This window comes from Rhinatrema bivittatum, chromosome 3, assembly GCF_901001135.1.
Source record: "Rhinatrema bivittatum chromosome 3, aRhiBiv1.1, whole genome shotgun sequence".
Classification (NCBI taxonomy): domain Eukaryota; kingdom Metazoa; phylum Chordata; class Amphibia; order Gymnophiona; family Rhinatrematidae; genus Rhinatrema; species Rhinatrema bivittatum.
Window position 1 is genome coordinate 342708742 of NC_042617.1, and position 23268 is coordinate 342732009.

The 23268-nt window shown below is 44.0% G+C and overlaps 1 protein-coding gene across 2 annotated transcripts in view; it reads left to right on the forward strand.

Annotated features, from left to right (window-relative positions):
- Positions 1-4771: 4771 nt before the first annotated feature.
- The window catches only part of FBXL4 (F-box and leucine rich repeat protein 4), a 140447-nt gene continuing 121950 nt past the window's right edge, over positions 4772-23268 (forward strand). The window contains exons 1-2 of one of the 2 annotated variants that reach the window (XM_029595388.1): positions 4772-5427; positions 10573-11156. In XM_029595388.1, coding sequence (XP_029451248.1) covers positions 10651-11156 — 506 coding nt within the window. In that variant the 5' untranslated portion in view covers positions 4772-5427; positions 10573-10650. The remainder of the gene's footprint in view (positions 5428-10572; positions 11157-23268) is intronic. The other variant, XM_029595389.1, reaches the window with a different exon arrangement.

Consider the following 23268-nt stretch of genomic DNA (forward strand, 5'->3'; position numbering starts at 1 on the left):
AATTCTGCAAAATTCTGCATACATTATATTGGTCAAAATAACACAATATACATGACAGTCTAAGTAATTAATTTAAAATGTAATACAGAAAAAAATGTATTACTTAAAGATGCAGAAATTTAAATATTTTGAGCAGAATTTCCCTAGACACTGTAAGCATGTCTTCTCCACCCTCTCTCCCTACTCCCCTGGCCAGACCCCTTTTACTTTTCCTTTCAGACCCCAACTCCCCCACCTACCACTATCTCTCCCCTTTCCCTCGAGGCAACCCTTTCCACTCTATCTCCACACCCAGAGTTTTACCCCTCTCTCAGTACTGCCCCTCACACAGGCTCCCCTCTGTCCCCCTCTCTCACACACAGACTCCCTCTCTCTAGTGCGCATACACCCCCTTCATACAGGCTCTCTCTCTTGCACACACAAACAAACAACCCCCCCCCCATACAGGTTCCCTCTCTCTCGCACACACACACCCTCATACAGGCTGCTTCTCTCTTGCAGACACACCCACACAGGCTCCCTTTCTCTCTCATGCATACTCCCTCACACAGGCTACCTATATCTCTCACCCATCCCTGCACACTGGCTCCCTCTCTCGCTCATCCCCCTGTACATAGGTTCCCTTTCTTTCTCTCACATACACTCACCCCTTTACCCTGGCTCTCTTCCTTACACAGGCTCCCTCTCTCACAAACAAGCACCCTCACATAGATAATCCCTTTTTCATACACACGATCTCCCAATCTCGCACACATATACACATTCCTTCACAATCTCCTCAGATAGGCTCCCTCTCTGGCACCCACCCACGCACCCTCATGCTCTTTCATCCCCCAAGCTCGTAGTCTTATACACACAGAGTCACTCTCACTGGGGTCTGCTTCATCTTTGCTGCAAGTGAGATGGGCTCTGTTTGTGGCACCCTGGAGCCTGCTCCTTCGCCATGAGCAGGATGGCTTTCGCTTGTGGTATGCCGGGACTTGCTCCTTTTTTTGCTGCAAGACGAGCTCCGCTTGTAGCACGCCAGAGCCTGCCAAATTCTGCGCAGAATCTGCACAGGAGGGGAATTCTGCACAAATTCTATGCTACGCAGTAGCGCAGAATTCTCCCAGGACTAACTTATGATTCCAATCAAATGGGAACACTGAGTTCAGTGAAAATAATTATCATGCACTAACCTTAGGGGGCTGGTTATGGCACTTACCAGTTCAGCAAACGAGGTCACAGAAATAACATTCTTCATTGTCCGACTTAAAGGATGAACTAAAAGCAAATAGGCAACCCACGGCGGGTTGTGGATGGGCCTACCTTCCTTAGAGGAAAGGAAATTATCAAATAAGTAGTAATTTCTCCTTCCTCTGCATCCAGGCAGGCCAATCCACACGTGGGTTGTACCAAAGCATCCTTCTGGGCCTGCACGTCCAAGCAGTAATGCTTAGAAAGTGTAAGGAGTACCACATTGCTGCTTGGCAAATCTCAACAGGAGACAACAAATGAAGCTCCACCCATGAAACCGTATGAGCCCTAGTGGAACATGCCCTAACCTGTATGGGACATCTGCATCCACATAGGCAGTTGTGATGACTTCTTTAACTCAATGGGCAATAGTTGCCCATGTCACTGGTTCACCCTGTTTACCTTCACCATGGAGAACAAACAGATGATCAGACTTCCTGAAAGGTTTAGTAACCTTCAAGTACTGTATCAGATGCTGCCTGACATCCAAGGCATGCAACAGATGATAATCATGCTCATCTCTATCCCTGTCCAGCATGGGGCAGGGAAATAGTCTGATTCAAATGAAACTCCAAAACCAATTTCAGCAAAAAGGAAGGTACTGTTCTAAACTGTACAGTCCCCGGAGTCATTCGTAGAAATGGCTCTTGGCACGAAAGAACTTGCAGCTCAAAGACCCATTGTGCTGAACAGATTGCTACAAGTAAAATTATTTTCAAAGGGAGCAGCCATAAAGAGAGACCATGCAATGGCCGAAAAATGGGATCCGCCCAAAAAGAATCAAGGGAGGCTGTGGATGCTTAACTCCCTTCAAAAAACTGGACATGTCTGAATAAGAAGATTATGCCCCCCGATTGACTCGCCCCCTATAACAAGCAAAAGCTGCAACCTGCACCTTTAGAGTGTTAAGGGCCAAGTCTTTAAGCAGACCTTTCAGGCATGTAACCCCTGAAAAAAAGTTCAGATCCCACCTGTGTATTACTTAAGGAAAATAGTTCCCCTGAGGTCCCAGTGTACCCACAACATGGACTTTCTGATCTCCCTCTCTCAGCTAGAGTTGGTCACAATCAGGACATACTTTCTGATTTCCTTTAAAACTGGCTACAAATTCTCAAAATTCCCAGGGAAGATTTACCTTAAGTCCCTGGTGTTCTTCCACAAAAGTTACCATCTGGGCTTAATTTGTGGACAAAAAGGAAGGAGAATTGTTGAGCAGGGGTAGATGGGGAAGGGAGGGAGAGAGTGAGGCTAGGGCTGGGAGTGAACTGTGTGAGGGGGTAGGGACAGGGCCCAGTGTGTAGTCTCTCTCTCCCCCACACACACATACGTACACTCTTTTTTCTTCTTGCACACATATAGAAATGACAGCAGAAACAGACTAAATGGTTCATACAATCTGCCCAGCAAGCTTATGGCAGTATCTGCTGCGTCATACAATTCACCCCCATTCTTATCAGTTTCCCAATCAAGTCAGGGCCCTTGTTGGTTGCCGAGTCAATTCCCCGTCACCTCTTGCTGTTGAAGCAGAGAGCAAAGTTGGAGCTGCATCAAAAGTTTCAGGATGGTAAAAGCCACATCAGCAAGTTACCCTCATTCTTATTTGTTTTCCCTAATCATAAAATTCAATGTCCTTGTTGGTTGCTGTCTGAACCTAATTCCCCCTTTTCCTCTTTTTTCCCTGCCTTTGAAGCAGAGAGCAATGATGGAGTTGCATCAACAGTATGAAGGCTTATTGGTTAAGGGTAGTAACTGCCATACTGGCAAGTTACCCCCATAAACTCTTTTCTTCATTTCCATCTTCTAGCCTTTAGGGATCCAGTGTTTATCCCATGCCCCTTTGAATTCTTTTATTGTTATTGTCTTCACTGCCTCCTCCGTAAGAGCATTCCATATCTCCACCATAGTCTCCGTGAAGAAATATTTCCTGATGTTAGTTCTGAGTCAACCTCCCTGGAGTTTCATTTCGTGACCCCTAGTTCTACCAATTTCTTTCCAACGGAAAAGGTTTGTTGTTGACCTTTCAGAATTTTGAAGATGTGTATCATATCTCCCCTACCCCTCCTCTAGGGTATACATATTTAATTCCTTCTACCTCTCTTCATAAGTCATTTGATGGAGACCCCCCATCAATTTAATCACTCTTCTCTGGAATGCCTCCATCCTGTCCCTTTTGAGATGCGGTCTCCAGAACTGAACACAGTACTCCAGGTGAGGCCTCCCCAAGGACCTGTACAAGGGGATTATCACCTCCTTTTTCTTACTGGTTATTCCTCTCTATGCAGCCCAGCATTCTTCTAGCTTTAGCTATTGCCTTGTCACATTACTTCGCTATCTTTAGATCGCTGGACACAATCAACCCCAGGGTCCCTCTCTTGCTCCATGCACAACAGCTCTTCACCCCCCATCACATACAGTACTTTTGGATTACTGCACCCCAGATGCATGACTCTGCACTTCTTGGCATTGAATCCCAGCTGCCATATCTTCGACCACTGTTCAAGCTTCCTTAAATCACATCTCATTATCTCCACTCCTTCCGGTGTGTCCACTCTGTTGCAGATCTTAGTATCATCCACAAACAGACAAACTTTACCTTCTATCCCTTCCGTAAAGTCCCTCACAAAGATATTAAACAGACCGGTCCCCACTTAATACCGTTCTCTCTTTAGAGAAGGTTCTATTTACTATCACATGCTGTCTTCTATCTGTCAACCAGTTTGTAAACCACACCAATACCTTGGTGCTCACTCACAAGCTTCTCATTTTATTCACAAGCCTCCTATACAGGACGTATCAAAAGCTTTGCTGAAATCCATGAGGGCTGTTCCTCGATCCAATTCTTTAGTCACCCAATCAAAAAAATCAATCAGATTTGTCTGAAAAGAATTCCCCTAGTGCAGCGATTCTCAACAGGTGTGTCGCCAAGGACTGACAGGTGTTTCGCGGCTTACCCGCAGCCAGCGGGCCGTCATTTAAATACTGGATCGCGCGTGTTGGGCTCTCCCGCCGATTTTACTGTATCGGCCTGAGTCTTCGTAAATGCCTTTTTTTCCAGCGCAAAACGTGGCCTCCCACGTATGTCCGAGCCGCTGGAGACCAGCCCAAGGGCCCCATCCTCCTCAACCACGATCTCCACAGCAATGACCACTTCCTCGGCTGGTGTTGGACTCAGGAGAAAAGGAGGGGGTGCCTGGGACACCTCAGCGGGCAGGAGTCGCTAGCTATAGAGGACGGGAGGGAGGAGGGCTAGCGCCTCTTTTTACCGCGGGCCCTCATTTAAATACTGGATCGCGCGCGTTGGGCCCTCCCGCCGATTTTACTGTATCGGCCTGAGTCTTCGTAAACGCCTTTTTTTTTTCCCGCGCAAAACGTGGCCTCCCACGTATGTCAGAGTCCCAACGCGTCAGGCTCCCGTGCACGTGCACAGCGCGGGGCAGAGGCTGTCGCCCTTTTTTTCTCTCTCTCTCTCTCTCTCCAGAGATGTGGAGAAGGCGGGGCGTGCGCTTCCCCTCGGCCGATCCGAGGCTGGCTGCACGCTCTTTCCTTTTCGGTACGGAGCTGGCGACGAGGCCGCGCAGTCCTAGTCTGTCCCTGGGGTTTGAGTAGTGATGAGTGGCGTTTTTTGTTTTTTTTGTTTTTCTCGAGGAGGCGGAACAGCAACAGCTTTAATTTTGCAGTTAAGCGCCTTATGCGTCACTGAGGTTTCACTGTAGAGCCGGGGGTCGTTCTAGCAGACATGCGCCCTAGAGCCAGCGCTTTGTGCATAAAGCCCCTGCTCTCTGCCTTTCTTATCACCGCTCTTGTGCCCTTTACTTTATTTATTTATTCATTCATTCATTCGGGATCGTCCGGTTTAAAACAAACAAAACTAAACACCTGTGCAGCCCTCCGGCTCGGCTGTCAAGGCGATTAAGGCCTCCAGCCAATCAGCAGCCTAGGCTGCTTCGGTTTCGTTGGTGATGAAAGTTGCGATCAAAGCAGCGTTAGGATTGGCCGTGGGCTCGGATGTGTGCTGTTTTGCTATTGGTTGCTCCCGTAAACTCTGCTCGGGTGTCATCGGATTGGGGGCTGTAACGGGGGGAGGGTCTGAGGCAGGCCGGCAGCGCGCTGTAGAGAGGAGGCAGCAGTTGACAGAGACGGTGAATTTGGGAGCTGTTTACGCAGGTAGAGCCGCCTATTATATTTTCAAAGGTAATTATTTGGCAGTTTTCTGGGTTTTACTTTTCTTATTCTGCTGCTTTCTACCCCATGACTAATCTCCCCCCCCCCCCCCCCGAATAGTGCTAAGGTCGCTGGAGGAAAGCAAGGCCAGGCAGCTGCTGTTGGAGCTGGCCTGGGATAGCGGAAGTTGGTTTGATAGCTCTGTTTATTTGAATTATATTCTGATTTTTGTAGGTATTACCCTATCCTCAGAGGGTTTATAATGTGAGTTTGTACTTGAGCCAAAGGAGGGTAAAGTGGCAAGGAATGGCAGTAGGATTTGAACCTATGTCTCCCTGGTTCGTAGCCTGATGCTGTTAACCATTAGGTTGCTTCTCCTGTTTCGTGGGACTCCTTAAATCAGTTGTTTTTTTCCCAACTTTTTCCCTGGAGGCATACCTAACCAACTGCATTTTCAGAATATCCTTAATGAATCTGCAGAATAGAGCGTTGCATGCATTGAAGACCCAGGGTATATAAGTCTATCTCATGCATATTTATTGTGGACTCCTGAAAACCTGACTGGATAGGAGTGGCCTCCGAGAGAGAGTTGAGGGAACACTGGCTTAAATAAATAGAGATGACCACTGTGCAGGTTTGCATTATTCTGCCTAACACAGAACTTTCTTCCTTGTTTTTGCTGTAGAAATAACTGCTGTTTTGATTAAGGTTGCCAACTACTTCTAAAAACAAAATAAACATTCCTCTTCTGTCTTTTGGTTCTCCCTCCTGGTGTGTTATTACTTTTTTTTTCTTCAAAATTATTAATAAAAGGAAGCTGTTACAGTAAATGCAGACTAGAGAGGCGTGAGCTGCCCCCCCCCCCCCCAGCTTGATCTTCAGAGGGATCCAGGAACCTCCCCATTCCCCTATACCACTTGGCCTGGGGCTCTAGGGCAGATCCTGTTTACAATGGTTTGTTATGTGAAAGGTATATCAAGTAAAAAGCTGGGTTGTCAGTAAAAGTTTGTCGGATTCAGTAAATATGTTCTTGGGATTTGTCAACCCTGCCCATGTTCATTCCTCCTTATGATGTTTGGTTAGGTGAGGGGGGGAAGGGCATGAGACCCCTTAAGATTTGGGGTGATCAGAGTGACAAGGCTCAAAATCCCAACAATGGGAAATAACATAAAGATGCTGTGTGGGAGAATAAAGACAGTTTAAGGATTTTGTTCTTTATGGTGTGTTTTTAAAACAAAACGCAAGAGGCTCACCTATGAAAGCAAAAAGGAAGTATGGCTTTAAATGCTTGTTAATTTAGGTTACTGCCAGGGCCTAGTCCCATGGATTGTTTGAAATCCAGAAATCTATGAGAAAACTGCCTCTGGGTTAATGTTTAGCCTGTCATAATTTTTCCATTATGTTGTGAACAGCTATAAGCAGGATCAGTGCCAGTCTGGCCGCTTAAAACAATTATGAATTTTTTTTTTTTAATAAGATCACTTCTGTGTAGTTTTGGGCCTTTGGAAAGAAGAGGGGCTTTTTTTTTTTTTTTTTATCAGCAGTGCACTTGAGTGGGAACAGGCTGGTACTGTCATTCCATGTATAGATCACAATGATATACAAAGTGACATTCATAGCTATAACACAACAAACAAAGGGCCTTATTTATTAAGCATTTTTCCCATAGACACAGAATGGAACAAAAGCCTTAGTAAATCAGGCCCAAAGAGTGGTTACAGAGATGGTATTCATGGGTGGGCCTTAATATCTATCAAGGGAAATTTTTTCTAGTACATATATTGCTGTTCTATAAAATTAGCCAGTTATGTATTTAATTAATTCATTTGTTTTCCTGTTGATTATAGCATAAATAGTTGTTAGGTAAGGGGAATAAGGTGGGACTCCATGGACTTCGGTTCTTCTTTTAACCTAGCTGTGTACTGTAGGCATGGTGATAGAGTAGTAGTATAGTTGTTTGTATGGTATGTATCTTAGTTACCAAGCAATTACCAGTTAAATATTCACAGATCTTTTGTTGTTTGGAGTTTTTATTTTTTTTGGCCTAGTAGTTCCTTTTTTAAATCTGAGCTCAATCAGAGCCAGTACTGGATTCCCTGAGAAATGAGCCATCATTTTGTAACTAGTAGGGTTTTTCTCCCTATCTTTATTGACACTCCTTTCTGCTGTTCCTAGTCTGGTCTTTGTAGCAGAGTCCTTGGCTCAGGAGCTTTCTGGGACTTGTATCTTGAGCTCCAAATCCAGTTACAAAGTGTCCCCCTTATTGATGCTCACGACTCCCACCCAGCTGACCCCAGGGAGCAGAAGACCCAGTCTGGGAATTGGACCAGGGACACATTGCATGGCATCATGCAAAACTGCCATTGAGGCATTGGGTCAGCCCTCAACATTTACAATATTTGTTACATCCATGTTAGTGGAATTCTAGACAGGATAAATGCAGACTGTTTACCATCACATGCTATGCTTCTCCTGAAGAATGTGGTACCAGAATTAATATTGCACATACATAGTGCTTTACTAATTTCACACAGCCTGGATTTAAACATGCAAACTTCAGACTTGCATGGATGACAGCTATACTGTCCAAGGTCCCATCTCACTTGCACTTTCAATTTACAAAGTTGATTCATTCCTTCCCCCCCCCCCCCCCCCCCCCCCCCCCCCCCCCCCCCAAAAAATGGGTTTGGACCTGCAACAGGCAAATAGCAGTGCAGTATCAGATTTTATATATATTATTATGTATGTATGTATATTAGCATAAAATGAGTTATTGTATTTATTTGTGGTGTAGGGAAGACAGGCCAGAAAAAAGATCTTCTGATTGTGTAGGAGGTGGAGTATCCCTATACTTGTCAGTCAGACACAGCCTCTGCTTTTATATGGCATCATAAGCCATCATTCTCAACTTCTGAGGAATTTTTTTTTATATATTTTAAATCCTCCTAGCTCACTTAGCCCAGTCATTGGTGCATGCCTCCAGTCTGCAGTGTTCCCTCTAAATCTCTTTTTTGGGTTGTTGTTGGTGACCCTCATTAACATTTCACAATGCTGGCACAGGAAAAAAGGATAGGCTAGGAGATAAAATTCAAACAGCATGCTTTACTCATTCTCCCCAACCCATACCTCAAAGTAGGTCACAGTGGCAGTAACAGTGAGACAGGCACTGAGATCAAATTTAAGAAGCAAGCCCCACTCCAATCCATTTTACTCCTCTTCTTCCCACTCTAGTTAGAGGCAGGCTACAGGAGGAAAGATTCCTGATTGGTGGCACTGCAGGCAGGGGCAGGACCTGGAACATAGCTATGCAGCTGAACTAACCAAAGCAAGCTCTGCTCCTCCCCTCATACCACCCTCGCAGTACCTCCAATGCAGACCAGAAGAGGGGAGGACTCACTGGCTGCAGGCAAGAGCAGCAAGTTCCATTACTGCTCTTCTCATCCTATACTCGTATTGCAGGAGGCAAGTTTGAAGGACTCACTTATGGTCAACTGGTTGGCTTCAGGCAATCAGGAAGTGAAGCCAGTAGGCAAGGAAGTCCCCAGGTGCATGGCGAAACAGAAGCCCATGCACTTGAGGGATTTAATTGTGCATAGTTGCATACACATGCAGTTTAGAGGGAACATGACTGTGCCCCAGGGCTCCTTTCAAAACCCTGCAATCATAGGCCCTAAATCTGTCCTCTAGGTGTCATCAGGTAGTTTGAACTCTTTCTTCCTCCAGCCCCCTCCCCCAGGGGATATGAGAGCAACCTCTTCAATAACCCCCCAGCTCTGACTGATCTGGGAATTGAACCCTGGTCCTCCACATGACGGTGCATAGCATTGCCACTCAGCTGCCAGGCTAGTCCTTGCACATGTAGCGTAAAAATGTCCTGTAGGATCACAAACATTTAAAATACAAGTTCTTATCAGCACCAAACACCGACAGTCCCCCTTATAAAACCATCAGCAAAGAGTCTCTGAACTAGATTGACAGAAGATGCCTGTAATGGCTTACTACTGATCACATCTTTTCGAGGTGGGTAGCCTTGATAATTCAGTAATGTTCCCTCTAAACTGCATGTGTATGCAACTATACACAATTAAATCCCTCAAGTGCATGGGCTTCTGTTTCGCCATGCACCTGGGGACTTCCTTGCCTACTGGCTTCACTTCCTGATTGCCTGAAGCCAACCAGTTGACCATAAGTGAGTCCTTCAAACTTTCCTCCTGCAATACGAGAATAGGATGAGAAGGGCTACCAAAATGATAAGGGGAATGGAACAACTCCCCTATGAGGAAAGACTAAAGAGGTTAGGACTTTTCAGCTTGGAGAAGAGACGACTGAGGGGGGATATGATAGAGGTGTTTAAAATCATGAGAGGTCTAGAACGGGTAGATGTGAATCGGTTATTTACTCTTTCGGATAGTAGAAAGACTAGGGGGCACTCCATGAAGTTAGCATGGGGCACATTTAAAACTAATTGGAGAAAGTTCTTTTTTACTCAACGCACAATTAAACTCTGGAATTTGTTGCCAGAGAATGTGGTTAGTGCAGTTAGTATAGCTGTGTTTAAAAAGGATTGGATAAGTTCTTGGAGGAGAAGTCCATTACCTGCTATTAAGTTCACTTAGAGAATAGCCACTGCTATTAGCAACGGTAACATGGAATAGACTTAGTTTTTGGGTACTTGCCAGGTTCTTATGGCCTGGATTGGCCACTGTTGGAAACAGGATGCTGGGCTTGATGGACCCTTGGTCTTGACCCAGTATGGCATTTTCTTATGTTCTTATGTTCTTAATGCAGCTTGAATATGCTTTGCTTTTGGACTTGGCTGTAGAAGCAGTCCTGTGCTTTATCTGTAATGTCTGCATATCAATATCCCTGACCGTAAAAGTCTGGTTTGAATCTTTTCTCTTTAAAGATCATTCTGGAAACATTTTGCTGGGGAGTGTCATAGGGCTCTGCTCTTCCATGTTACTTAATCTATATCTACTGCCTCTTTGCACCTTTTTTTGTCTAGGACTTGTTGATCTAGTTGCTTTTAACTTGCAATCACTGTTCATGATGGCTCAAATGATTACAATTTTATTGCCTGAATGAGTTTGGCTATCAAAATTATTTTTGTGTGTTTTTGTTCTGCTGCACATTAGTGTCTGGGATGACAGTGTTTATCGTTCTTTCATCCTGCAGTCTGTTTCTCAAAATTCTAAACAAAGTGCCAGTGAATGGTGCTGAAGATACTAGACCTGTAGCTACCTCAGAACATCCATGTTACTGTTTCCCATGTTAACAGTTCTGAGCATGTTTTACTATATCTGCCTTCGGCGTCGAGCCCGGACCGCTACTCGGGGAGAAATGAACAGCCGAAGGGCTATGGAATCTAATAGCCGAGCCTTGCCGATGTCTGCTGAGGCCGTCCAATATGCCAAAGAAGTGCTGGATTTCAGCTCTCATTACGGTAGTGAAAACAGTATGTCCTACACCATGTGGAATCTGGCAGGCATCCCAAATGTTTATCCAAGTTCTGGTGACTTTACTCAGACTGCTGTGTTTCGAACTTATGGAACCTGGTGGGATCAGTGTGTGAGCTCACGACGGCCTTTCAGGAGGACTCCACCGAGCTTCCACAGCCAGGATTATGTGGAGCTTGCATTTGAGGAACCAGTTTATCCCACAGCAGTACATATCCTGGAAACATATCACCCTGGAGCAGTAGTTAAGATTCTGGCCTGTTCTGCAAATCCCTACTCCCAAAATACACCAGCTGAAGTAAGGTAAACTTTTTTTTTTTTCCTCTGTATTTCCATGTGTAAGTTTCTTAATATCAAATTTTCTTGCAGATTATAATTGGGAGTGTTGTTTTTTTTCTCCATTTGTATTCAGAAAGTATTTGTATTAATTACTTGCCTTTTCAAATCTGAACTCAGAGTGAATTACAGATCAGGTAAGTAGGTATTTCTTCCATTGCCTCAGTACAGTCTTAAGTATGTATCTGAGGTAATGGAGGATGAAGCGGCTTATCCAAGGTTACAAGAAGCATTGCTGGGGTTTATGGTTTAATTTGATTTTCTTTTTGGACACTTAATGATCTTTCATACATCTCCTTTTACAGCCGTGTAATCCAAGGAACAGGCATGTACCTGCACCTCTGGTTCAAGAAGCAGGCCTGCAAATTATGCAGTCTGTGTCCCCAGGACACCTGAGATTTTGTTTTTCTTTTTTTTTTTTTTTTTTTTCTTATTTTCTTATCCATTGCTGTGAGCAAATACTTATTGTGTTTAGCCAGATATAAAGATTCCCATGTTAAAAAAAAACCAAAAACTGAGCCTCTCCATAACCCTCATCAGAATTGTCCTCAAGGAGTAGTCCAACTGCATCTTCAGGCATCTAAGAAATAGCCTCCACTGAGCACAAGTGCAGGGCAAAATAGAATAAATATTTAAATGCCGAGTTCCAAAAGGTGTTATAACTCTGAGACTTGTCTTGTTAATGTGGCTCATTGAGTGACACAGACTGAGAACTGCTGATGTACCTAGAGCAGTGGTTCCCAACCTAGGGTCCATGAGACCACCACAAGGGGTTCACAAAAAGAGAGGCAACCAAAGCACAGCTGCTGAGAAATAGAGCAGGCTGACCTCGCATCTGAGGAGCCCTGCTCTAAGGTTCTTGCTGCCTAAGCCCACTTCACGGATTGCAGCCTCAAGAAGCCCAAACCGGCATGAAGAAGAGGTGGGGAAGAGTGCAGCTGATTATAATCTCAAGGAGTCTGAAGCTCTGCAGAGAGGAGGAGAGGGAAACTTGTTGCTATCAGCTCCTTCAGCTGCTGCTGCTCCACACAACCAGAGGCAGCAGCAAGCAGGGGGAGTACTTCTGGCTGTCGTGCAGGCCTGAAAGTGAGGGGGGGAAAAAGCTGTACTGAGGGATTGTATGGCCATGGTGGGGATTGGAGGGAAGGAACAAAGGGGCCGTAGTGAGTTTAGCACTCGGAAAGGGGCAGAGAAGTGATCACAGGGAGGAGAGGGCAAGAGGGAGAGCATAGAAGCGAAAGCACTTGGAAAGGGCCGTAAGAGGGAGGAGGACAGGAGGGTGTGCTATAAACTGGCACCTTATGGGGTGCTTTAAATATGCTGCTGCAATCTACTCTTACTGAGATGGTCGTATTTATGAGTGCCTTGAAAATGTTACACTCTATTGCAGTGCAGAGACATTTCTTCTCTTCTTATTTATTTTAAAAACTTTTATATACTGCCAAAGCTATCAAAACAGTGTACAACAGATAACATCCAACACTCACAAAACACAAGCATACAAACCGTACAACAAACCATAAGCATCAACCCCAAAACCCAGTCCTGTGTTGATTTTTATTGCGATGTTGTATTCTTAGTCCTGTTCTGCATTTTGTCTAGTTTAGTTCTGTCACTGATGACTATCAAGTTGAGTCCTTCAGACTGTACCTTACCTTTTTTGAGTATGTTGTATCCTATCTTTGAATTTGTTATTCAAAAGGTGGTTATTAAATACCAGTAAATAAGTGCGCTGGGGATGGAGCCGTGGGGAGAGGGAAGGGGCCACAAAGGGAAGAGGACAGGAGCCAAGGCACTCAGGAAGGGGCCATGGGGAGGGGTGTAGCACTCAGTAAGAGGACATGGAGGGGCAGGATGGGGAGGACCAGGGAAGGGGACCCAGGAGGGGAGAGGACAGAAGGCATTAGGGAAGGGGCCATGGGTTTGGAAGCAAGCGAGTGATCCCTTAGGATGGGGTCAAATGAGGCAGACAAGAAGGACAGAACCAGAAAAGGGACTGCAAAGGAAAAAGCAGCAGGAAACAAACTCAGGAAGGGTTCACTGGTGGAGGGGAAGGGGCTATGGTGAAGGTGGTGAATAGTACTTATGAAGGAGCATTAAAGGGAGGGCAGAAGGGAGAGGACAGCTTGTATCGGAAACCATTTCTTGTTTAATGTACGTTTTATACATTATAAATCTAGAAATCATATTTATTGTATTAATCAGTTTTCCATATGGCAGTTAACTGCTTGAAAAAAATTAAGCAGCTGCAAAATCCCCAAAAGGTTGGTAACCCTTGACCCTAGAGTAACTAACAAGCGAGTAGCCATCAGATATGAGAAATTCTTCCGAAGCACTCAGCTGATGACACAAACTGTTGGACTGGTATGCTTTTGCGTCTGCTAGTCAGAAATATTTTCGTATTAGATACATTTTGTAAAAGCTTGGCTTACGGTTTACTGTAGCACAAGCCTTGCACCTTCATTCCTCTCCCTGCCTCCCAGATGATTGCAGGTCTGGAATTGGCATGCGAATCATCACACTGCAAATATAGCACCAAGCGCAGCACACAGAGTCTGTGCACTGGATGTTTGTGCTACCTGGTCATAATGCCTTTTTCTAGAACATTTCAGGAGTCCAGAGTTGCAAAGAAGGCTCTTAGATTTCCTAGAAATGGTACTTTTTTTTTTTTTTTTAGGGAAACACATTTTGTCCCTGTAACCTCTTTTTGCTTGAAAGCAATTCTGTCATATAATGAAAGACTTTTCTGAACTGCTGCCAGGGGATCTTCTCTCTATTTACTGATTTGATTGATGGGGGGGATGAAGTGCTTTTGTAAAAATGATTAGTCTCCCCTCTTGGACTTTAACCTGAATCTCAGGTATCTGAGTGCCCAGACAGAAGAAAACTGCTTTAATCCAAAGGCATATTCTTAGTAGTGCATGTGTGCGAAAAGAAAGTTCTGCTTCTTCTCTTTTTACTTTGAAGAAGAAGCCATAATGTGCAGTATTTTATTTTCTTCTTTACCTGAAATGTTACTGTCCAGAAGTTGCTTAAGTCACCAGACTATGCCGTCGTAGCATCTGGGAGCAGACTGTGAACCCCGGTGCTACAGTGGTCATGGAGGCACTAGACTGCACACAGCAGCAGTCCTTTGCACACTAACTCAGTCGCTACCTGTTAGACCAGCATGTCCACACACCGTCTAGACCTTTGTGTAGGCTGTCAGAGTGTCAGTCAGCACCTGTTTTCAGGTGGTCATAGAGATGTGAGCACCTTTCCATTGAAAATCTGACTGAATCCCATTAACTTGTTTCTCCAAATGGCTGTTAGTTGCTTACCTGTACTGCACTTCAGTGACAGACAGTTGTAAAAAGAAATTGCTGCAGTCCTGTACCAAGCAATTAACCTGTCCGCTCTAAAGTGGCCAAGCAGTCTGCATCATCTGTTTCATTATCATTTGTTGCACAGCACAGTGCAAGTATTTTCTTAGTGACTTTATTAGGCCAATTCACAGTGAAATAATTTAATGAGCCTTGGGAGAAGGAGCAAGAGCCAGTGAGGAATTTAGTGTTTCCATCAAATATTAACATTACTGCATTCTAATGCATAACCGCATTGTCTCATGGCATGATATAAATAAGCGGTAATGATAGTCTTTTCACAGTGTTGTCAACTTATGTTCCCACCTCTCTCTTTTCTAATCAAGTTCCTTTGTGTGGATGTTGAACCTTTTTTCATGGCAAAAACAGTGGTAAATGAAGAATACTTCCAACTGATGACATTACCAGGTGGTTGCTACCTCTCCAATGTAGAACAGTTATAGCAATCGTCCTGGAAGAAGGTGGCCTGCTCATCTGGAGAGCTGCTTGGCAGCAAAGAGTTCTTTGTGTTCTAGTAGGTTAAAGCTGCAGGGCCTTTGATATGTTACAGAACAGTATATCGTGCACAGATTTTCCAACAGGCTTCACTAGTAATCAACTTTAGCTTTACCTGAATGGAGCTTGTCTTGAGCTGCCAATGTAAAGGCGTTAGCTAAGTATATAATAATAAAAAACCCAACACAGCACTTATTACTGTGAGCCTACACTATGGATAAATACTGCAGTGCTCTCCCCTATACGAAATGGGCAAATGTTGAAAGCTTTGGAATAGCACCAACTTAATTCCTCTTACCTCCTGAGTCTAGATACAAATAGATAACACATTGCATTTGCTCCTTTTCTTCGTTAAGAAATGATACTGTAAATGTTCCATTTTTATATTGCATAAAATAATTGTATGCTTATTAAATTGCAGATGTCAAAGCAAGCAGCACTCCCATCCATGAATATGCCATTGTAAATACCAATGTTGCATGCCAGGATAGGGTAGGGATATATATATATGTAGATTATCAGTGGCCTTTTATATGTGGTTGAAGTTTCTGGTATAGTGGACCCTCGAGTTACAACCAGTTTGATGTATGAACAACCTTGGTTACAACCAAAATTTTAGTTTTGAGTTACAACCTGAATGCCGGCCAAGGCCATGTGTATCCGCTCGTGCTTGCGGTTGCTTCTAATTGGGGTTTTGTTTTTTTTTACTGTCAATCGTGATTTTTTGGGCTTGGTGGGTGGGACTTCTGCCCTGCTGTTGCAGTGATTGGCTGCTGCCGCCGCCGATGACGCCTGTCCATCTCGGGCGCACCCAGAGCTGCAAATGTTCACAGGAGCACGTAAGCAGACCCGACACAGATTTGCAGCAAGCAACATCACTGGTGACCAAGGAAGCTTGTGTACAGCAGCAGAAAGGGAGTGTAGCACTCAGCTGGCTACAGCAAGGGATCAGGAGGGGAGGAATGAGTATGCTGGGAGGGGGAAATGAGTGTTTGGGGGCCAGAGATGTGCTCTGAGGGGGTGGGGAGGGGGGCATCCTCCCTTCTTGCAAGCCAAAGATGTCAGCTTGAATGGTGAGTACAGTATGAAATTGTTTCTGATAGGCTAGGCACATTTTATAACTTTTTGGTGAGTACACTAGGAAAATGATAGGTGTTTCTGGTAATTACTCACATTATACAACCCTTTTTTATTATGAAAAGGTTAAGTAAGGGGTGCTTTGGGAGGTTCGGAACGCATTATGGGTATTTCCATTATTTCTTATGGAAAAATAGTCTTGACTTTACAACCAACTTGAGTTACAACCAGCCCTTGTGAACGAATTGAGTTTGTAAGTCGAGGGGACACTGTAGTTTCTAAATTAGATTTCAAAGCTGAAAAATCCTTGGTTATAAAATGGCTGTGAAAGTCCAAGCATTAAATCATCTCAGAAAAATATCAGGGGCCCAATATTCAGAGTTATTCGGCTGGATAAGACTTATCTGGCTAACTTATATGGGATATTCAGCAGCACAGCTATGCTGTTGAATATCCCTGTATTTGGAACTACTTAGCCAGATAAGTTATTTCTGAACAAGTTAGACCTGCTGTATGGCAGGTCTGATTTGTCTGATTAACTTAACTGGATAAGTCTGAGTATCTGCACTTATCTGGCTAAGAAACGCCACCCTGTTACTCCCATTGCCTGTCCCCTGGATATCCAGCTAGCTATTGAGCAGATAAGTGGCTTATCTGGCTAAGTGGTGCCTGCTGAACACAGCCAGATATTCAGCGGTCACCACATAGCTAGATAAGTCCTACTTATCTGGCTAAAACGCTGAATATCTGCCCCCGTGTATCCATGTGTGGCTGTTCTTCAGTGCATAAGTTCGCTACAAGAGGCTTTACTGTGGGTCGTTAGTTTCATAATGTACACTGGTAGCCACCTTTCAAATTTCAGTTGGGAAAAACAGTGAAAAATTTATAAGCCAAAATCTGGAAGTTTTATTTTATTTAAGCATTTTTCTATACCGAGGTATAGCTATTGGCCTTCACCCCGGTTTACAGGTACAACAACATATTACATTTGACATTGAACTGCGAGAACTGAGGAACATCAAAAGTAAAATCTTACAAGTAAATTTTTCAAAACATTTAATGGAATTGATGGTATTTCCAGCTGTAATTTACTTGTTGTTCTAGTTGGACGTTGCGCTCTGTGTACATGTATGACATTGTCAAGGGCCGTGTTATCTGTTTTGTGAATTGCGTTGTGAAGAATTGTAAGTAGTTTGAATTCAATTCTTTTTTTCGACTGGAAGCCAGCGTAGGCTGTTGAGTACAGGTGTGATGTGGTCTGATTTCTTTTTGCCAGTTAGGACTCTCGCTGCGGCATTCTGCAGTAGTTGAAGTGGTTTTAAGGTCGCTTTAGGTAGACCTATCAAGAGTGAATTGCAGTAATCAAGGCTGGTGAAGATGAGAGATTGTAAGATGGTTCGGAAATGTTGTTGGTGAAGCATAGGTTTTAGGTGTTTAAGTATTTGGAGTTTGTGGAAACCTTCTCTTGTTTTAGTTCTGATGTGCTTTTTGTATGTTAGTTCACTGTCGATCCAGAAACAGAGGTCTTTTACGTTGTCTTTAAGTTGTATGTGGATGTTGTCTATATGGAAAGACGGGGTGGTTTTGGATCCTGAGTTTTTTCTTTTGATTAGGATGCATTCAGTTTTGCTCATGTTTAGACATAGTTTTAGGTGGTTTAGCAAATTTTTTTATCGAGTTTAGGTGAGAGGCAGCAAGTATCATTGCATCTTCGATGGTGGAGGTAATTGGAATGAGGAGTTGTATGTCATCGGCATACATGTAATAAGCCACGCCTAGGCTTGATAGGAGTTGGCATAGAGGAAGACGATAAATATTAGAGTGTGGCCGAGAGAGCGGATCCTTGTGGCACTCCTGTTTTGAGAGGGACGGCATCTGATGCTTCGTTGTTGATGGCGACTTCAAAGTCGCCATCAACAATGAAGCATCAGATGCTGTCCCGCAGTGAGAGTCCTAACTGGCAAAAAGAAATCAGACCACATCACAGCTGTCTCAACACCTGTACTCAACAGCTGTCTTTTAGGTAAGAAGTGAACCAGCCCAGAGTTTTGCCAGAGAGCCCTATGTTTACTAGACAAGATATTACCTTTTTGTGGTCGACTGTGTCGAATGCAGTGGAAAGGTCAAGCAGGATTAGTAAATGATTGATTTTGTTCTCGAAGCCTCTTAATATATTGTTGGATAGGTTGAGCAGTAGAGTTTCCGTGCTGAGGTTTTTCCTAAATCTGTGTTGGGTGGGGTACAGTATTTTGTAGTTCTCGAGGTGTTCGTTAAGTTGTTTCAGTACCGCTTTCTCTGTTAGTTTTGCAAGTAGGGGTAGATTTGATATTGGACGGTAGTTGTTCAGGTCATTTGGGTTTATGTTCTTTCTTTTTAGTATTGGTCTTATTGTTGCCGTTTTTAACTTTACTGGTAGTTCCCCTTCTTCTAGAGATTTATTGATAATTGCTGCTACTGTTGGGGCTATGGAATGAGCAATTTCCTTTAGTTCTCGTGTGGGGATGGTGTCTAGGTCATGTCGAGCTAGGTTTATTTTTCTTAGCATTTTTTCTGTTTCCGTGGTGGATATTGGTTCGAAATTAGACCATGTTGTTGGGGTTGAAGTGTCTATTTGGTTTTCTTCAATTGAGGAGTCTGAGGGCATCCGTTAATTTGGTTATTTTGTTCTTGAAGAATGTCGCTAAGTCTTGGCTTAAATTTTTGGATTCTGTTGTGGTGGGGTTGATGTTTTCAGAAATGAGGTTATTAACTATGGGGCGGATTTTCAGAGCCCTGCTCGCGTAAATCCGCCCAAAACCGGGCGGATTTACGCGAGCAGGGCCCTGCGCGCCGGGAGGCGGTCCGGGGCGGTTCGGGGGCGGTCCGGGGGCGTGGCCGCGCCCTCCGTACCCGCCCCCAGGTCGCGGCCCGGCGCGCAGGAGGCCCGCTGGCGCGCGGGGATTTACGCCTCCCTCCGGGAGGCGTAAATCCCCCGACAAAGGTAAGGGGGGGGGGTTTAGACAGGGCCGGGCGGGTGGGTTAGGTAGGGGAAGGGAGGGGAAGGTGAGGGGAGGGCAAAGGAAAGTTCCCTCCGAGGCCGCTCCGATTTCGGAGCGGCCTTGGAGGGAACGGGGGTAGGCTGCGCGGCTCGGTGCGCGCCGGCTATACAAAATCCATAGCCTTGCGCGCGCGCCGATCCAGGATTTTAGCAGATACGCGCGGCTCCGCGCGTATCTACTAAAATCCAGCGTACTTTTATTTGCGCCTGGAGCACAAACAAAAGTAGGCTATTCGCGCGCCTTTTAAAATCCGCCCCAATGTTTATAAAGGGATTTGGAGCTGTTGGAGTTTTTGATCTTTTTGCTGTAGTAGTCACGTTTAGTATTCAGTATCATTTTTTTATAGGCGGCTAGTTGTGTGCGATATCTCTGCAGAGTTATGGAGCACTTGTTTATTTGCCATTCTTTTTCACATTTCCTCAGGTTTGATTTCATGTTTCTTAGTTGCGAATTGAACCATGGGTTCTTTTGTTCCTTATGATTTTTTATTTGCTTAAGTTTCTCAGGGTTTATAAAATTTGCCGTGTCTTCTGTAATTTGAAACCAGGAGTTGATAGCGTTGTTTATATTTGAGAGGTCCAGGTTTGCAAGTTGTTTCCCAAGTTCTTGTTGGAGAAGGTTGGTTTGGAAGGGAGGTCGGTATTTGAATGTTCGTTGTGATTCGTTTGTTTTTGTTGCGTTGTTGATCTTAGTTTTCGTCATGCATTGTATGAGGTAGTGATCGGACCAGGGGACTGGTTTGTATGTAATAGATGTGTCTGAGAAATAGTTATTCATAAAAATCAGGTCTAGTGTGTGACCCACTTTGTGTGTGGGGTTGTTCACTTGTAGGTTGCAGTTTAGGCTTGAAAGCATGTCTAGTAGTGTTTGGCAATTTTGCGTTCTGGGATTTGTATCTGTGTGCAGATTGAAGTCGCCAAGGATGATGGTAGGTTTTTTTCATACTTATGTTTGTAATTAGGAATTCCAGTAGCGGAGAGATATCGTTATCTAGAAGCTTGGGTGGGCAGTATACTAGGCAAATTTGTAAGTTTTGTGAGTCAGAGATATTTCAAATTGTTTTGGGAGATTGTGTGGGATCACTTTCATTGAGAAATGTTTCTTTATAATGAGGAGCAGCCCACCTCCTCTTCGGTACTTGCGAGGGATTGAGAAGGTGTCATATGCACTGTTGTCAATTTGGTTCATTAGTACTTGATCGGTATTTTTGAACCATGTTTCTGTTATGGCTATGAAATCAGGGTTTTTTTTCTTGTAGTATATCAGCTATTAACATGTATTTTTTGGTTAGGGATTGAGCATTTATGAGCAAGAAGGTGAGACATAGTGTGTCTTTGATATTTTCCATTAGTGGTATGTTTATTAGGTATCTTTGTCTTGTGTGGTGGTGGATGTGGCCATCATTGGTATGTCTGACTTTCTAGATGATTTTTATGTTTAGCTGGTGTGAGCTCGTTGAGAGAAGGAAGAGTGTTGAGTTATGTTGAAAGCAAAGTGGGAGCTGTACCAGATCGATCTTAGAGCTTGGTTAGATTAGGATGTTTGCTGAAGGTTGAAATTTGATGATCTCTGGAAGAGAAATGGAGTATGCATGGTGAAGTCGAAAGCTTGTTGGATGGTGTTTGATGTGATTGCTGAGGGATGGAGTTTGTTGAGATGAGATCCAGGAGCGAACTGGAGTCTGCTTTATGCTATCTGATACTTGTATGCTGTAGTTTGGTGAGTTCGGGAAGAGTGCTGGATAGTGTCTGGTGTGATCAAGATGATTGCAGTAGGATGGAGTTTGGTGAAGTTTTCAGAGATCCTGGAGTATGGAGTGTGCTTGAAGAGATCCAGATGTGTGCTTGAGGGTGTTTAGTAAGATCAGAAAGGGTGCTGGAGTATGCTTGGTGAAGTTGGGAGTCGTGCTGTAGTCTGCAGTTTGGTGAGGTTTGCAGAGATACTGATATGAGCTGGAGTCTGATTGCAGAGATCCGGATGAGTGTTTGAGGGTGTTTGATGAGCTCAGTATGGGTTCAGGGGTATGCTTAGTGAGATCATGATGAGTGCTGGATTATGCGTGATGAGGTCGGAGTGATTGTGGGAAGGTGCTTGAGGAGGTTGTGTGGTTGTTGGCGAAAGCTGGAAGGATGAATGAAAAGGATGGATGATTGCTGGAGTTTGGATGTAAGGGGCGGTGTTGGTTAAGCAGACTGCGAAAGGGAGAGGCCCTGGTCCTGGGTCTCTCCAAGGGGAGCGCTAAGGGGCATGCTCCTTAGGTCGTGCTCCTTTGGGCGTGCGACGCCAGTGGGAGTCACTGAAATTTAAAGGTCTCTTCTGCGCCTTCTGATAGGCCTGGTGCCTTTCAGGGGTTGTGTCTGACTCACCACGTTGGCTCGGTGGCTTCGTTTCTTTTCCCTCTTTCTGTCTTCCTTTTTTTTTTTTTTCGTTTTAAATTTTGTCTCTGTTGGCCTCCTCTGCTCGGCTCGCTGGATTTTGAGTGGGCTCTAGCTCTGATTGGGCCTCGTGAGCCCCGGCAGAGGAGGAGAAGTTTGGCGGTTGATGCCGGGATCGGGTGGGCGCGAAGAGGGACGCCGGTGGGAGTCGCCGAAAGTTAATACAGTAGTTAAAATATAAAACTGTGAAACCTGGAGGCTGATTTAATTAATAGATCTATCCCTCTTTCTCACCTTGAACATGACATTTAACCTCTCTTTGCTCAAGTTCAGATTTAGGTAGGGAATATATAAGCATGGGAACTTTCTTGTACACAGAGCCTAGCTTTCAAAAAATACAGGTGGCATGAGGCTAAATAACCTTTGTGGCAACTGAGAGAAGTAAGCAGCCAGCAGAGCTGAACCATAGGAAACATTTTGTAAAAGTTTTATCTAAGTTTATTGCTGAAAACTGTTTATTAACATTGATTTGCAACATGGCAGAACAGAGGTTTTCAAAACTGTCCTTGTGACTCTTCTAGCCAGTCCAGTTTTCAGGATATGCCCTAATGAACATATTCTGAACATGGTTGCATCAGCCTGATTCTTGAAAACAATTGGAGTAATGCACTTTATGGTCAGAGAATCATCTAAGCCTAGTTTCCCAACCCTCTCCTGGAGGCATACCTAGTCAGGTGGGTTTTCAGGATTACCATAATGAATATGCATGAGATAGATTTGCAAACCCTGAGTCTCTGAGTTAGAATCTCTCTGAATTGAATAATTTAAGAGAAATCTCAAATTGGTTTCCAAGGAGTAAACTAATTCAGAATATTAAAAAGACAGAGCCGCTGGAGAATTGGGTGACTCGAGGACTAATTTGGTCTTATTTCAATAAAGTTGGATCAGAAATTGTAAGTTAAGTGGATGTTAAGGATTGGTGGTTTCTTTGGCTTCTAAACTCTGTGGATTACTGTTTCCTGTGTGATATGAATTGTATTCTGGGAGCTAAGGTTCCTTATCCCCCAGATCAGTCCAGACGAATGAGTTTTTCTCCCCTACCAGCAGATAAAGACAAAAGAAAAACTTTGCTGTATCACTGGTACTTAAGATAGTGTTCAATAAATCATAGCGTGAATACAAGGAAAATTGAAAACCATAAATCCACAAAGCCACTTTCCCTTAAACCAATATACACTCAAAAAATATAGCCATCATAATAGACACTACCGTTCTCACAACCTTCATTGTCTTATAAATAATAATTTGGCATGAGTTTGTGCTAAAGAGAATTTTTTTGAGCTTTATTTTAAATTGCATATAAAACTTATCTTAATGAAACTACATCTCCGACACGGTCTGCATTTCAAAATTGTTTCTGCATCAGGGGGTTATCGCATTCACATAGCTGTAAACAGTGTCCTTTTATTTCTGTAAAATCAAAAAAATGTTAGGATGATCACATTTAATGTTACGTCCCTTATTTACACAGTCCATTATGACGGTCACATGAATTGGCACCAAACGTTTCAAAACCGGAAGAAGCAATGCAGTGAACGGTGTTTAGAGAAACTTCCTAAACGCCAGAGAATGTCACCCAAAACATAGTAAACAGAAATGACATCTACTCAAATTATAGTGTACCATTCAGTTTCCATATTGAGCCCTCTAGGGGTTACTGTGTTTAAGTTAA